Genomic DNA, 17,314 nt, shown 5'->3' with positions numbered 1-17,314 from the left:
GCTTCAAAGTAGCCTGCCTCAAAGTTCTTAGCACTTATTTTCTTCCCATTACTTACTATTGACAAGTTTTGTGACATTTTCTCTAGATCCTTGTCTTTGATAGGTTTCTGGGATTTAAAAAGCTGTTTTCCTGTTGGAAAATTCCAAGCTAGAAATAGAACTATACTCTTCTTGTCCCATTAATTCCCTAGGCCTACTAGTTGTTCTTTGTTTTAATCTGGGAAGAATCTCCTTGTTACCCCATGAATATCTCCTTTCCGACTTGTTCTCCAATTACCATATCCTTGGTGTTTGACTCAATAAAAAAAGCCGAGTATTTTGACCTTGTAGAAGACCTCCCTTCATTCTGGCTTTTCCCTCTTCTGACTACTAGCGTTCTGAGGGACCTCTCTTTTCCAGTTTGGATGAAATTTCCCTAGACTTCTAGAGACCTTGAGTCTTTTTCCTACCTACCCAATTCAGTTAACCTTCCTGGCTGAAAATGTAAAGATTTAAGGTTATTTACTCTGAGCCATAATTTGTATCCTGTTATCTCTGTCTTTCTGAAATATGGCTGCAAATCAAGAGAGAAAAGAAATACAATCAAGCACACTTACTTTTTGAAGAGTTTTGTCCAATTCTGCCATATTATAAATAATATTTAAATTCACACAAAAAGTCTATATGTAGGTAAATGTATGATCTAATATTACTAACGCAAATTCTAGATCTTGTGACTAAAGTTAGGTAAGAATCAAATGTATTTCCCCACCTCAACTTCTCTAAGAATAGGCTTAAACAGAACACCTATTAACCCAAAAGACTTAATCCAGTCTGATAGAATTTTAGCAGTATAATGTAACATGAAAAAATTCAGACAATGTGGAGAAAGATGTTTTGGCTTAAGGGATCCATCTTAAATACAGCTAATTCATACTTAAGAGAGTCAGTCATGCTTGGTTTTCACAGCTTCTTTCCTTCTATTTCTAAACCCATTGGTACTCTTTTTTTTTTTTATTAATTAACGGAAAAAAAAGAAATTAACCCAACATTTAAAATCATACCATTCTACATATGCAATCAGTAATTCTTAACATCATCACATAGATGCATGATCGTCGTTTCTTAGTACTTTGCATCGGTTTAGAAGAACTAGCAACACAACAGAAAAAGATATAGAATGTTAATATAGAGAAAAAAAAATAAAAGTAATAACAATAGTAAAAAAAAAAAAGACAAATAACCAGACAGACAAAAGCAAAAAAAAACAAAAAAACAAAAACAAAAACAAAAACCTATAGCTCAGATGCAGCTTCATTCAGTGTTTTAACATGATTACTTTACAATTAGGTATTATTGTGCTGTCCATTTTTGAGTTTTTGTATCTAGTCCTGGTGCACAGTCTGTATCCCTTCAGCTCCAATTACCCATTATCTTACCTTGTTTCTAACTCCTTCTGGACTCTGCTACCAGTGACATATTCCAAGTTTATTCTCGAATGTCGGTTCACATCAGTGGAACCATACAGTATTTGTCCTTTAGTTTTTGGCTAGACTCACTCAGCATAATGTTCTCTAGGTCCATCCATGTTATTACATGCTTCATAAGTTTATCCTGTCTTAAAGCTGCATAATATTCCATCGTATGTATATACCACAGTTTGTTTAGCCACTCTTCTGTTGATGGACATTTTGGCTATTTCCATCTCTTTGCAATTGTAAATAACGCTGCTATAAACATTGGTGTGCAAATGTCTGTCTGTGTCTTTGCCCTTAAGTCCTTTGAGTAGATACCTAGCAATGGTATTGCTGGGTCGTATGGCAATTCTATATTCAGCTTTTTGAGGAACCGCCAAACTGCCTTCCACAGTGGTTGCACCATTTGACATTCCCACCAACAGTAGATAAGAGTGCCTCTTTCTCCGCATCCTCTCCAGCACTTGTCATTTTCTGTTTTGTTGATAATGGCCATTCTGGTGGGTGTGAGATGATATCTCATTGTGGTTTTGATTTGCATTTCTCTAATGGCCAGGGACATTGAGCATCTCTTCATGTGCCTTTTGGCCATTTGTATTTCCTCTTCTGAGAGGTGTCTGTTCAAGTCTTTTTCCCATTTTGTAATTGGGTTGGCTGTCTTTTTGTTGTTGAGTTGAACAATCTCTTTATAAATTCTGGATACTAGACCTTTATCTGATATGTCATTTCCAAATATTGTCTCCCATTGTGTAGGCTGTCTTTCTACTTTCTTGATGAAGTTCTTTGATGCACAAAAGTGTTTAATTTTGAGGAGCTCCCTTTTATTTATTTCCTTCTTCAGTGCTCTTGCTTTAGGTTTAAGGTCCATAAAACCGCCTCCAATTGTAAGTTTCATAAGATATCTCCCTACATTTTCCTCTAACTGTTTTATGGTCTTAGACCTAATGTTTTTTAGATCTTTGATGCATTTTGAGTTAACTTTTGTATAAGGTGTGAGAGATGGGTCTTCTTTCATTCTTTTGCATATGGATATCCAGTTCTCTAGGCACCATTTATTGAAGAGACTATTCTGTCCCAGGTGAGTTGGCTTGACTGCCTTATCAAAGATCAAATGTCCATAGATGAAAGGGTCTATATCTGAGCACTCTATTCGATTCCATTGGTCGATATATCTATCTTTATGCCAATACCATGCTGTTTTGACCACTGTGGCTTCATAATATGCCTTAAAGTCCGGCAGCGTGAGACCTCCAGCTTCGTTTTTTTTCCCAAGATACTTTTAGCAATTCGGGGCACCCTGCCCTTCCAGATAAATTTGCTTATTGGTTTTTCTAATTCTGAAAAATAAGTTGTTGGGATTTTGATTGGTATTGTATTGAATCTGTAAATCAATTTAGGTAGGATTGACATCTTAACTATATTTAGTCTTCCAATCCATGAACACGGTATGCCCTTCCATCTATTTAGGTCTTCTGTGATTTCTTTTAACAGTTTTTTGTAGTTTTCTTTATATAGGTTTTTTGTCTCTTTAGTTAAATTTATTCCTCGGTATTTTATTCTTTTAGTTGCAATTGTAAATGGGATTCGTTTCTTGATTTCCCCCTCAGCTTGTTCATTACTAGTGTATAGAAATGCTACAGATTTTTGATTGTTGATCTTGTAACCTGCTACTTTGCTGTACTTATTTATTAGCTCTAGTAGTTTTGTTGTGGATTTTTCCGGGTTTTTGACGTATAGTATCATATCGTCTGCAAACAGTGATAGTTTTACTTCTTCCTTTCCAATTTTGATGCCTTGTATTTCTTTTTCTTGTCTAATTGCTCTGGCTAGAACCTCCAACACAATGTTGAATAATAGTGGTGATAGTGGACATCCTTGTCTTGTTCCTGATCTTAGGGGGAAAGTTTTCAATTTTTCCGCATTGAGGATGATATTAGCTGTGGGTTTTTCATATATTCCCTCATCATTTTAAGGAAGTTCCCTTGTATTCCTATCCTTTGAAGTGTTTTCAACAGGAAAGGATGTTGAATCTTGTCAAATGCCTTCTCTGCATCAATTGAGATGATCATGTGATTTTTCTGCTTTGATTTGTTGATGTGGTGTATTACATTAATTGATTTTCTTATGTTGAACCATCCTTGCATACCTGGGATGAATCCTACTTGGTCATGATGTATAATTCTTTTAATGTGTTGTTGGATACAATTTGCTAGAATTTTACTGAGGATTTTTGCATCTATATTCATTAGAGAGATTGGTCTGTAGTTTTCTTTTTTTGTAATATCTTTCCCTGGTTTTGGTATGAGGGTGATGTTGGCTTCATAGAATGAATTAGGTAGTTTTCCCTCCAATTTGATTATTTTGAAGAGTTTGAGGAGAGTTGGTACTCATTCTTTTGAAATGTTTGATAAAATTCACATGTGAAGCCGTCTGGTCCTGGACTTTTTTTTTTAGGAAGCTTTTGAATGACTGATTCAATTTCTTTACTTGTGATTGGTTTGTTGAGGTCATCTATTTCTTCTTGAGTCAAAGTTGGTTGTTCATGTCTTTCCAGGAACCCGTCCATTTCATCTAAATTGTTGTATTTATTAGCGTAAAGTTGTTCATAGTATCCTGTTATTACCTCCTTTATTTCTGTGAGGTCAGTGGTTATGTCTCCTCTTCCATTTCTGATCTTATTTATTTGTATCCTCTCTCTTCTTCTTTTGTCAATCTTGCTAAGGGCCCATCAATCTTATTGATTTTCTCATAGAACCAACTTCTGGTCTTATTGATTTTCTCTATTGTTTTCATATTTTCATTTTCATTTATTTCTGCTCTAATCTTTGTTGTTTCATTCCTTTTGCTTGCTTTGGGATTAGTTTGCTGTTCTTTCTCCAGTTCTTCCAAGTGGGCAGTTAATTCCTGCATTTTTGCCTTTTCTTCTTTTCTGATATAGGCATTTAGGGCAATAAATTTCCTTCTTAGCACTGCCTTTGCTGCGTCCAAAAGGTTTTGATATGTTGTGTTTTCGTTTTCATTCGCCTCAAGGTATTTACTAATTTCTCTTGCAATTTCTTCTTTGACCCACTTGTTGTTTAAGAGTGTGTTGTTGAGCCTCCACGTATTTGTGAATTTTCTGGCACTCTGCCTATTATTGATTTCCAACTTCATTCCTTTATGATCCGAGAAAGTGTTGTGTATGATTTCAATCTTTTTAAATTTGTTAAGACTTGCTTTGTGACCCAGCGTATGGTCTATCTTTGAGAATGATCCATGAGCACTTGAGAAAAAGGTGTATCCTGCTGTTGTGGGATGTAATGTCCTATAAATGTCTGTTAAGTCTAGCTCATTTATAGTAATATTCAGATTCTCTATTTCTTTATTGATCCTCTGTCTAGATGTTCTGTCCATTGATGAGAGTGGTGAATTGAAGTCTCCAACTATTATGGTATATGTGCCTATTTCCCTTTTCAGTGTTTGCAGTGTATTCCTCACGTATTTTGGGGCATTCTGGTTCGGTGCGTAAATATTTATGATTGTTATGTCTTCTTGTTGAATTGTTCCTTTTATTAGTATATAGTGTCCTTCTTTGTCTCTTTTAACTGTTTTACATTTGAAGTCTAATTTGTTGGATATTAGTATAGCCACTCCTGCTCTTTTCTGGTTGTTATTTGCATGAAATATCTTTTCCCAACCTTTCACTTTCAACCTATGTTTATCTTTGGGTCTAGGATTTGTTTCCTGTAGACAGCATATAGAATGATCCTGTTTTTTAATCCATTCTGCCAGTCTATGTCTTTTGATTGGGGAATTCAGTCCATTAACATTTAGTGTTATTACTGTTTGGATAATATTTTCCTCTACCATTTTGCCTTTTGTATTATATATATCATATCTGACTTTCCTTCTTTCTACACTCTTCTCCATACCTCTCTCTTCTGTCTTTTTGTATCTGACTCTAGTGCTCCCTTTAGTATTTCTTGCAGAGCTGGTCTCTTGGTCACAAATTCTCTCTGTGACTTTTGTCTGAGAATGTTTTAATTTCTCCCTCATTTTTGAAGGACAATTTTGCTGGATATAGGAGTCTTGGTTGGCAGTTTTTCTCTTTTAGTAATTTAAATATATCATCCCACTGTCTTCTAGCCTCCATGGTTTCTGCTGAGAAATCTACACATAGTCTTATTGGGTTTCCCTTGTATGTGATGGATTGTTTTCCTCTTTCTGCTTTCAAGATCCTCTCTTTCTCTTTGACCTCTGACATTCTAACTAGTAAGTGTCTTGGAGAATGCCTATTTGGGTCTAATCTCTTTGGGGTGCGCTGCACTTCTTGGATCTGTAATTTTAGGTCTTTCATAAGAGTTGGGAAATTTTCAGTGATAATTTCTTCCATTAGTTTTTCTCCTCCTTTTCCCTTCTCTTCTCCTTCTGGGACACCCACAACACGTATATTTGTGCGGTTCATATTGTCCTTGAGTTCCCTGATACCCTGTTCAAATTTTTCCATTCTTTTCCCGATAGTTTCTGTTTCTTTTTGAAATTCAGGTGTTCCATTCTCCAAATCACTAATTCTATCTTCTGTCTCTTTAAATCTATCATTGTAGGTATCCATTGTTTTTTCCATCTTTTCTACTTTATCCTTCACTTCCATAAGCTCTGTGATTTGTTTTTTCAGTTTTTCTATTACTTCTTTTTGTTCAGCCCATGTCTTCTTCATGTCCTCCCTCAATTTATCGATTTCGTTTTTGAAGAGGTTTTCCATTTCTGTTCGTATATTCAGCATTAGTTGTCTCAGCTCCTGTATCTCACTTGAACTATTGGTTTGTTCCTTTGACTGGGCCATATTTTCAATTTTCCGAGCGTGATCCGTTATCTTCTGCTGGCGTCTGGGCATTTAGTCTGATTTCCCTGGGTGTTGGACCCAACAGGTTGAAAGATTTTTCTGTGAAATCTCTGGGTTCTGTTTTTCTTATCCTGCCTAGTAGGTGGCACTCGTGACACACGTTTGTCTGTGGGTCCCACCAGTAAAAGGTGCTGTGGGTCCTCTAACTTTGGAAAACTCTCGCCGTGGGGGAGGTTCGCCAGCCGAAGCGACTTGGAAGAGTGCCAGCCGGCTCGGGGGTCCGAACACAGGGAGGATTGCCGGCCGCCGCAGCCCGGGAGAGCGCCCGTCCGAATTTCCTAGTCAGCCCGGGGCGCCAAGCGTGGCGGAAGGGCGCCAGCCGCCGCGGCTCAGGAGAGTGCACCGTTCCCAACCGGACCAGGGAGTCACATGTTTGGAAGGGACCCCCCCGGTCACCGTTCTCCGCGGCCTGGTGATTTCCGATCCAATTCTCTTAGTTGGTCCGGGGGGCCGCGCGTGGTGGGGGCGCCAGCCGCCGTGGCTTGAGGGGACCGCCTGCCCAATTCTGCCAGCTGGCCCGAGAAGGAGGAGGGGAGGGACTCCAGCCGCTTGCCGCCCCGCCCGGGGAAGCCCACGTCCCTCGGCGATCTCACCAGAGCGGGTTCCCCCAGCCAGTCAGCCGTTCCAGGATGGGGTACGCTGTCTTTTTTATCTCTGTCGTGGCTCCGGGAGCTGTTCTGAATCGTTTCTACTCCCCTAGTAGCTGTTCTGGAGGAGGAAAGGTGAGGATGGCAAGGCTGTCGAGGACGGTGGCGGAGGAGCCGGTGAAGGCGGAAGAGGGCACAGTGGTGGTTGGAGAGCCGCTGGAGTAGGAGGAGAAAGGGAAGGATAAGGTGGCGGATGGAGAGCCGCCAGAGCAGAAGGGGAAAGAGAAGGGCAAGATGGCGGCGGGAGCACCGGCGGAGAAAGAGGAAGAGGAGGGCCAGACGGCGGCGGGAGCGCCGGCGGAGAAGGGGGTAGAGGAGGGCTAGATGGCGGCGGGAGTGCCTCCAGCGGAGAAAGAGGAAGAGGAGGGCCAGACGGCGGCGGGAGCACCGGCGAAGAAGGGGGAAGAGGAGGGCTAGATGGCGGCGGGAGCTCCGGCAGAGAAGGGGAAAGAGGAGGGCCAGATGGCGGCGGGAGCGCCGGCAGAGAAAGAGGAAGAGGAGGGCCAGACAAGCGCAGGCGGAGAAGGGGGAAGAGGAGGGCCAGACGGCGGCGGGAGCGCAGGCAGAGAAGGGGGAAGAGGAGGGCCAGACGGCGGCGGGAGCGCAGGCGGAGAAGGGGGAAGAGGAGGGCCAGATGGCAGCAGGAGCGCTGCGGGCGGAGAAGGGGGAAGAGGAGGGCTAGATGGAGGCGGGAGCGCAGGCGGAGAAGGGGGAAGAAGAGGGCTAGATGGCGGTGGGAGCGCCGGCGGAGCCCCATTGGTACTCTTAATGCTCCAAATTTTTCACAGTGGTTCCTAATAGCAGACCATCTGAAAATATGGGGGGGAAAGGACCAAGATAGCTTTTGCTTCTGTATGATATTGCATCCTTTAATCCTCTTTGACATTTAATTTTGTTTTATGTCTTCTTATTATAAAAGAAAAATTTTAAAGAAAACAATCAAGCAGATTGTTATCTTTAAAAATAGATTATCTGATCTTTAGAAATGTCCTTTGTGAGTAAATCCTAAAGATCAGATGAAACTAGGAAAGATATTTTAGTTCACATGCATTTTTTTATAATCCGTATCTTACTTTTTATTTCAAAAAGCCTACTGTGTTTCCTCAAAGAACTTTTTAGGTACAGCTCAAAATAAATGATCAAATACAGATACTTTGTACTTCAAATACAGATACTTCGTACTTCAGCAAATTCATGTATTTTTTTTTTTTTTTTTTAACATGGGCAGGCACCGGAAAATGAACCCAGGTCCTCTGGCATCACAGGCAAGCATTCCTGCTTGCTGAGCCACCGTGGCCCACCCAAATTCATGTAGTTTTGAAGGCTGAGTTAATCTTAAAAGTTATGAGTTATATTCTCCACTAAGGTATTTTCTCCATCGGGTGGGACATGTAGTATTGACAGCAGTAGTGATTTTACTTTCACTTACAAAGCGTTTAAGATAAAAATGTTTCCAAGTTTATCCTTCAATATCTTTTTGGATTTCAGATGTTCTTCGGGGTATTGCTTGTATCATCATTCACCCTGTTTCTTAAATTTGGATGAATCACTTGAAACTTGAGGGTATGTGGTAAGTGTAGTCAAGTACCCTCATATACATACCTTGGAGATTAGAGCTTTCTTTTATGCTGTGTATGTGAGTAGGTGGATATTTACAGGATGACAGAGAGTATGTATACTAGAACAGACAATATCATTGTACTATTACTTATTAACAAGCAGTGTGACACCAATTCTAGTTCTGGACTAGGAATCTGAGGCTAGAAACAGGCTTTAATTTTTTAAAAGGTGGATTTTGGAGTTTATCTATTAGTGTTCATTTCCTTTGTAGAGGATATTAAATAAGCGACTGGTAAATCTCCACATGTAATTAATGGATCCAAATTCTGTTGACAGAATTTTTATGCTTGGAAACAACTGATCCACATCTGATTTGTGAGAAATAAAAAGTCCTAAATTCTTTATTAAGGTTTACGTCCTTCATCATCAAATGTTGATACTTTCCTACAGAACTGGAGTATATCTGTATACTTCTGTCAGTTAGTGGCCTTTCCTCCCTTTCCCCGCCCCCAGGGAAAAAAATGGCTTGCTATCTTAATAATTCTATTAAAAATAGCAATGGAGAATTCAGTAAATCTACTCATATTATAGTCCCAAAATAATGTTTATAGAATCTTAAAATTTCTGTATTCATTTTGGCTCCTGAAGTACTAGAGGTCTCGCAACCAGCAATTCCAAGGAAATGTCACAGTTTATTACAGATGATCTTTATTATCCACAGAAAATATTTTCAATATGTTAAAGCATGTAGGTTCATTTTTTTTACCCAGTCAACCTTCACATTACGGATTTTTGCCAATTCTAGTTCAGTTTCATGCATAGTTGATGAAGGTCCATTTTTTTCTTGATTCTTGCCTTTTACTTCCAATAGACCTGAATTTGTCAAATAGTATGCTGAACACAGTATGCCATGAAAGGGTTACAGATATTTCAAAATATTATCAATTTCCTTATCCCAAATCAGTCACCTCCACTGCAAGCAGGCTCCTGTTAGCCCCCATGTGCCATGTGAGTATTAACATCTTCTGAGTATGTCATGATGTGAAAAATGGCTGGAAAGCTGAGAGAAGATGGCTTGCTTATTTTTTGGAAGGAATTTTTAAGTTAAAAGTCTGTTTTAATGATTTGGGATATAAACCTAACCTTGTATAACTCATTTAATCCATTCATTTGCTTCATGAAAATTATTTCTAAATTATTGCCACATTTGCTTAAATTTTATACGTCCTTTACAGCAGATTCAGCTTCCCTTATTTTCTCTAAAATGATGAATTATTTGGGATTTGGGGGGAACATCTGAATTTCATTCTAAAAATCACTTCTTCGTATAATAATACATCATCCAGTTGGGGGGTCTTCTCTATTAAACATCCCTCAAAACATCTTCTGTACCCTCTAGGTGAAGATAATTGATAATACAATTTTCACTGACATGACTTAATCCCTGGTCATGCAATTTCATAAGAATTTTGTCTCTGTTGTTAAAAAGGTACAGTTCATTCTATTTTAGTAAGTCAGACTTGTCAGCAGAGTCTGTTTAAATAGGGTCAAGCATAAGAATGTAGCTACATCTTTTCTCAGATACCACATTCTTAGACATGTGCCAGGTTCCATTATCCAAGTATTAGTTTTAACCTCTGAAATATCATTATATGGACTCATAATCAGAAGTTCTTGTTTTCCAGTACATATAATCTTGACTCACACTGCCTTCACTGAAGAGCAGCAAACAGAATTTTTATTATCTTTATAGAAATGAAGGTTATTTACATAAGGATAAGTTCCTTTCATGTTTTTTTCAGTCATATAAAATTCTGTTTTTCCTTCTGCTTGGGGTAGTCAAAAAGTTCTTGACTCTGTTGATCTCTGCTCCAAGTTCTTATTATATGGAGTAATCATATAATTTATCATCTGTTCTAGTTTGCTAAAGGTGCTAGAAGGCAACACAACAGAGATGGATTGGCTTTTAATAAGGGGGAATTATTTCATTAAAAACCTATAGTTCTTCAGAGGAAAGGCAGCTAACTTTCATCTGAAGTTCTCTCTTACACCGGAAGGTACAGGGGGATCTCTGCTGGCCTTCTCTCCTGGCTTCTGGGTTCCCATAGCTTTCCCTGGGGTGATTCCTTTCTACATCTCCAAAGATCTGCGCTGAGTTGCAAGTGTTGAGATGAGGTATGTTGCGCTGCTTGGGCTGTGCTGCGTTGAGCTCTCTCATTTAAGCATCCAGCCAATTAAATTAAACATCTCTCATTGAAGGAGGCACTCCCCCCCAGCCGACTGCAGATGTCATCAGTGTTAGATGTGGTTCACATGCCAATGGCTCATGTCCACAGCAGCAGAACTAGGACCTTCATCTGGCCAAGTTGACTCCCGAACCTAATTACCACATGATCCGAATCAGGACACTTGAAAATGAAATAGCACACCAAAAATAATTAAATATATATTTATTTGAAATATATATTTATTTATCTGCAAAGAAGTCTCATATTAGTAAACTTATAAAATCATTCTATTCAAAAACTGTTTCTCAAAAATAAAATTGTAATAATACTGTCCCAAAGAACTGGGATATAGGTAATCCCATTAATAAAATACAAAGTGAATATGACATTAAATGGGAAACCAGAAGTATAGCTTGACCCATTAAGGAAAAACTTGTTTGTGATTTTAAAGGCCAAATCAAGTGTTCTTTTGGCTGTATCCTCTTATTCCATTGCACCCATACTAGGAATGTCACTGAGGGTTTTTGTAGCTTCTGGAAACTTGTTAGCCTCTGAATTGTAATGAACAATAAGTAAAAACAAATGCCAAATACCTGCCTTGTTAACCTGGAATACTAAATGTCTTGGGTATACCTCGTATATTCTTAATATTTAAAGAGAACTTTTTTCAATCTGTATATTTTATTTTTTTCCATCTTATTTTACAAATTCTTTTGAATAATACGTTATTGTGGACAGAGAAACTTAAGGTACTTTATACCATTTGGTAATGAAATGAAGGGCAGAGGATTTAAGAAAGTACATGACCCAAACTTACATATAGCAAACCAAAATATAAATTTATGTGTTCAGGAGTCACAAAGACTTTGTCTACTATCAAAATAGCCAAATAATTTTAATAAAACCCCCACACACATATAAAAAGAAGTGTAGTCTGAAAAGGAATTAAGCCAAAAAGGTGAGGACTGGACTTCTCTATATCTTTAAGACCCTTTAAGCCTTGTGGTTTCTTACATATAGCAAACTTACATATAGCAAACCAAAATATAAATTTATGGGTTCAGGAGTCACAAAGACTTTGTCTACTATCAAAATAGCCAAATAATTTTAATAAAACCCCCACACACATATAAAAAGAAGTGTAGTCTGAAAAGGAATTAAGCCAAAAAGGTGAGGACTGGACTTCTCTATATCTTTAAGACCCTTTAAGCCTTGTGGTTTCCATTTTAACCATTAATATAGCTATAGTAGATTCATGAACATTTAAGTCCATGATAATATTCCTTATAAAAATTGTATTAATTTTGTTGTCTATAAAATCATGCTTGGAATATCATATTTTTGCATACTATATTATTCTAAGAGTAGCACCTTATATTTTTATAGCACCTTACAATTTATAAGCACTTAACGTAGATTATCTCATTTTATCTAGTCAGTATTTTCGTGAGATAAGCAGGTAATTTTTTATGAATAAAACAATTGAGGCTTTGAGAAGTTAAGAGAATTGCCCAAGATAATATTATTATAAAGTGGTAGAACCCAGAACTTCTGATTACTAATTAAATATTATCTACTACATCCTATAATATAATGAAAAATTGACACCTGTAAGGAGGCAAATGACTTCAAGGGGCAAGGAAATTCTTGAAGAACACAGTATCTTCAGAAATATTTTTTGTCCCAACTAAAAGTTATGGACTATCTTTAACTGAATCACTAAAATTAAATCTAACACAAGCATTTAGGAAATTGGATCAGAAAGTATTTTAGTTCTAAAATAAACAGATTTTGATCAACATACCAGAACTTAATCTTTTTCAGGTAACCTGAATATGAACCCAGTTTCTTGGACAAAATGGAATATTCTAAAATTTAATAAATATTTTTAGATTGTTCATTTTTAAAACTTTCTTAAAAAGTATTGTGCAAAATTTGCGGTCATAAATGTAATGACAAGAAAACTGCTTAAGTGTGGATCCAAAACATGCAGCTTTTGAATTTTAAAGCATTTGGTAAATTATTGCTGAGGTGGTGGTTGTTGTTGTTGTTGTTGTTGTTGTTGCCAGTAGCAAACTACCTTTCCATTAATGGAGAATTAATGCCTTTCAAGCATTTTAAATATGACAGTATTTATAAATGTGCAGTTTGGAGGAAATGTTTCAATTATTTTTCCTAATTTTTTTCTCTCCAGGATAGATTCTTTCAGCAAGTACTTTGTAGTAATGACTGTATTGACTTCAGTTTTGGAGTGTAGTAGCTATATATTAAAGATGAACTATTTGGTCTTATTGAAGCCAACACACAGAACTTTCCCAGTGACAAATAAATACTTGCAGGGAAAAAAAAAGGACTGTGCACAGACAGATGGATAGATTGATAACGCAAAAGTGGCAAAATGTTAAAATCAGTGCATCTGGGTATTTGGAGGACTTGGAATATGTTGGAGTTCTTTGTATTATTTTTGTAACTGTCCTGTAAGTTTGAAATTATTTCAAAATAAAAACTTAAAAAAAAAAAGTATTGTGCAAGTCAGCATTCTGGGAAATTTAAGAAGGAGCACAAGGTAAGAAGAAAGTGCATCTAAAGTACCCCACAAAGTTTTGATTCCTCTGATAGCTAAAGATTCCTATAGGTTGTGCCATTTACTCTAGGTTGTACTCATCTATTTTGGGAAACATGGCACATTCACATGGTTTTGAAAGCATAAAGTCCATCAACAAAAAACAGATGAATCTTTAGTGGCTCTCTCTCTCGCTCTTTCTTTCTTTCAACTACAATATAGACATTATCAGACTGCACAGACTCTCTGTCACATTTGCTGTTGTGGAAAGGGGCTATTCTAGTTTAGTTCTCATTTTTTATATCCTCATGGCAGTTACAAAACTGAAACTACTTTTACACTGATAAAATTTGGTATGGATTCTAAAATAATGAAGTATCATAATTGCTTACTAAAGTCTCCTTAGCTTAAAAACTTTAAGTGAAATATGCCCAATATATTGGATTTTCTTACAGTATTGATTTAGATAAATTGTCTTTAACTTATTTTACATTACCTCATAAATGTATTTTATTTTCTGTTAGGAAGAATATTTTGTAACTTCACAAAGGAACCTGAAATGATATGAAAAAACTCTCAATACATTGCACAATTTAAAACATTTTTAATCCTAGAAGCATTTAGTCTGCTATGCCAAAAAAAAAAATTATCCACTGTTTTCATGACTTAATCCTGATATTTTTAACTTAACCTATTCTAGCACTGACAAGCTTTCACTGTTGATTCACATGCTCAGAGTCTTTTGGGTCGATAGAGTGGCTTATATACCCGAATCATGGAAATTATAACTATATATAATCAACCATGCTTCTTTAGACAAATTTTGATGTTTTACTTTAGTTCTTTTCCCTTAATTATATAAAAGTTGCTAGATAAGATTTTAGAAGAATTATTTGAACACTAGATATTAAATTTCTGTTGTCGGATTCAAGCTGGGTAGTTGATGTGGCCCAGGTGCCCACTTCAGAAGTCTTTTTCTGCTTTATGAAATGAACTCAGGCCCATTGATGCTTGCAGCCTTCTTAAATTACAAATACATTCAAACTCAAATCATTTTAAACAGCCAAAAAGGCAAGTGATGGGGTTTTTAGGCAAAAGGATTTTGTGATACCCTGATGCTTTGAAGGAGGCATTGTCATTTCAGATGCTATAGGTGAAATTTTCCTATTCTCAGTTTCGTAAAGCAGTATCTCCACTAAACCTTACATTCAGCAGTGGTTCAAATAAAAATCAGTTGTTGGAACAGAGTCAATTGATTGGATGCTATATTCAACAGTAGAATAAAATGTTACACCATTGACATTAAATAGTTTATTAATAACTGTGATTTTCTCTGGATAGTTGTTTTCTCACCCATAGGATCTGACTCTAATTTTGTATATCACTTAGTACATAAATTGTTTTTAAACAAACCTTTACTCAAAGTTCAGGGATGACACAAAGGAAGTATGACTCAATAATTTAGAAATGCCAATGGATATCCTTCCTAGTGAGCATCTTTTTATGGGCAATTAATTCCCTAGTCCTAGAATACTTGCTTATCCAGCAGGAAGTTATAAGGTAATTTATTCTTTCTAGAGGGAATTTTCCTAAAGCACACCTTCTCTCCTCAAAATCCAGGCCCAATTAATATTTTTTAAATCCTTCCCTTAAGTAATTATAAAACAGGAGTCATTTAAAATGCATTAAAACCGTCATTTTCTTTAAATCTCTTAAGAGGAACCAAGGTTACATTCTGTGAGAAGAAGCTTTTCTCAACCTTCATCTGTAGGTTTGAAACCACGATATTCTCGAACCCCCACTTTCACCCTAGGAAAGATTTCAGAGCAGAGGATTCAATTCTTACTCCACCTTCCTCTACTGATTCTGTTAAGTAGAATCTTGGATAACTATTTTATCCAATAATAGAAAACAACTAGCCCCATATGTGGTCCGGTAACAAATATGAGAGTTCTGGATATGCTTAAGATTAAATGTTTTTGCTAAATTTTTAAGGAAATTAAAGAAACTTAATAGCCAAAACATTGAGGTGCAGGATAAAATCATGGTTTCCTTTATTAATTCATCCTCATTTAAGTTAGCAGATTTATAATCTGTAACAAATAGAACAAAGGCTTTATCTATAAGATAAGTCAACAAATGTTGATCTATTTATCAACAAACTTGATAACGTTTGAAAAATTTGGTCATCATCTGTCTGTCTTATCAACCTGATAACCTCATATGTACAATCACTTAAAAACATCTTTGGTGTTTATTCAGTTTCATATTTGTAGACACAGCTAAGGGTGTACGGAATACGGAGCAACAGGGTTATTTTTAATATGATATAGTTCAAGAAAACACTGTTGTGTTAGGAAGATAGCATGTGTAGAATAGATTCTAGCTTTCACTTGATTTTGGTTTCACCATATTTAGACTTGTGTATATCTTAGCAATATTAACTGTTTTTTAAAATTTAAACTCTAGGTTTATATTACAAATATTAATACATATGTTCAAAATATTTGTATATATAATATCCATAAACCTGTCATATTATGATTATTTTTCTCATATAAATTACTATGGCCAAAGTTGACGCTTTTCTTAAACATACTTAAAGATATCTCCATATCTATTATTGACCCTCTTTTATCATTCATATATTGAGTATAAGGCTTCTTAAAGCATCTTAGCAAATAAAAACATTTGCTGCATATATGTCAGACTAGATACATATTTCTTCCTTTAAAACAGTAACATTTTCAGTATTGCTTTTTATCTTTCATTCAGGTTTTAGTTTGTGATGTTTCTAGGCTTTTAAAAAATTAACATTGTCTGCATAAAATTTACCCATATTATCAGTTCACCTTTAAAATACAAAGAAGCCATGATTGCCTACTCTTACAGAATTGGAGAACTTTTTTACTATTAAAAATGTCACACTTGAGCTTTTTAAATTAAAAACTGGCCACTCTAACTTTTCTCTAAATGCTGACTGTTTAACATGTATCTCAACTTTCTTCTCTAAAAATATTATTCCTTTTATAGATATTTGGATTAATAATGAAACAACTTATATAAATGAGCAACGTTTAAATTGACTACCTGGAAATTTACTCTTAACATCGAATGAAATTTGATTGCACAATACTAGGCAAGAGTGTAATTTTCTTCACCATTTTAATTTCATGTCCACTCTGAGAACTGAAGTGGTTTTGCACTTCCACTGAGTATGAATAAAATATCTATTAAAAACCATAGTATTTTCATAATATTCAGAAGATGATACCTGGTTATAACCTTAGTTAATTTTTTTATCCTGTCTCATAAAGGATAATGAACTGTCCATTGATATTAAATACTTTTTCTGTATATCAGTCTTAACGTTTCTGGGCTAACATATTTAACCTGAAGAATAAATATTCTGGCAAACTTGAAAACCACTCCATCTAGATGAAAATACTTTACTTTGATAGTTATTGTGAAAGTAACATACTTTGTCATAAGGTCTGTGTTCTATTATTGAAGCCCTAGTGAAAATATCATGAAACAATATATTTAATACTCTGCTTATCTGTTGTTTACAGCATATATTTTAATCCTATATTTTTTACAGTTTATTCAGTGTATACCAAGGCATTTTTGTTCTAAACCTTTTGTAAATTTTTAAATCCAAGAGTAATTGCATTTTGCTTCAAAAAGGATTTAGATTTGAAGTGTTTTTCTTAACTAATTTATTTTAAGCAGTTGTGCTCCTTATCAGAACATATTGATGTATTTCCATATTATTTTTATTCAATTCTATAATGATTTTGTTACTTTATTTTTCCCTCTACAGACATAAAAAACTGGGGTGGGGGGTGCACGGATAATTCAGTAGTTAGAATGCCCACCTTCCATGCAGGAAACCCAGGTTCAATTCCTGGTCCATGCACCCAAAACAAACAAAAAAACTGGGGTGGTATAAAAATTCATTAATGTCCTTTTAAAAAAAA

General features: G+C 36.1%; 2 protein-coding genes across 7 annotated transcripts in view; one reads left to right on the top strand and one right to left on the bottom strand.

Moving 5' to 3' along the window:
* The window catches only part of MARS2 (methionyl-tRNA synthetase 2, mitochondrial), a 33,841-nt gene that overhangs the window by 1,880 nt on the left and 14,647 nt on the right, over positions 1–17,314 (bottom strand). The window contains exons 4-5 of one of the 4 annotated variants that reach the window (XM_077154555.1): positions 13,831–13,888; positions 10,340–10,951 (exon numbers count right to left, since the gene is read on the bottom strand). The gene's annotated coding sequence lies outside the window, so the exon portion shown is untranslated. Of the gene's footprint in view, positions 1–10,339; positions 10,952–13,830; positions 13,889–17,314 lie in introns of those variants that run through there. The other 3 variants (XM_077154556.1, XM_077154558.1, XM_077154557.1) reach the window with 3 other exon arrangements.
* BOLL (boule RNA binding protein) overlaps positions 1–17,314 on the top strand; it is an 84,167-nt gene that overhangs the window by 56,101 nt on the left and 10,752 nt on the right. Inside the window, exon 11 of one of the 3 annotated variants that reach the window (XM_077154566.1) lies at positions 8,472–10,307. The exons of the other annotated variants lie outside the window; for them this stretch is intronic. Within the exon in view, the coding sequence (XP_077010681.1) occupies positions 8,472–8,528 (57 nt within the window). The 3' untranslated portion in view covers positions 8,529–10,307. Of the gene's footprint in view, positions 1–8,471; positions 10,308–17,314 lie in introns of those variants that run through there. 3 annotated transcript variants of the gene reach the window in all.

The sequence above is a fragment of the Tamandua tetradactyla genome, chromosome 3 (genome assembly GCF_023851605.1).
Source record: "Tamandua tetradactyla isolate mTamTet1 chromosome 3, mTamTet1.pri, whole genome shotgun sequence".
Classification (NCBI taxonomy): Eukaryota; Metazoa; Chordata; class Mammalia; order Pilosa; family Myrmecophagidae; genus Tamandua; species Tamandua tetradactyla.
The sequence above is the reverse complement of the archived record's forward strand: the minus strand, read 5'-3'. Positions and strand labels throughout refer to the sequence as shown.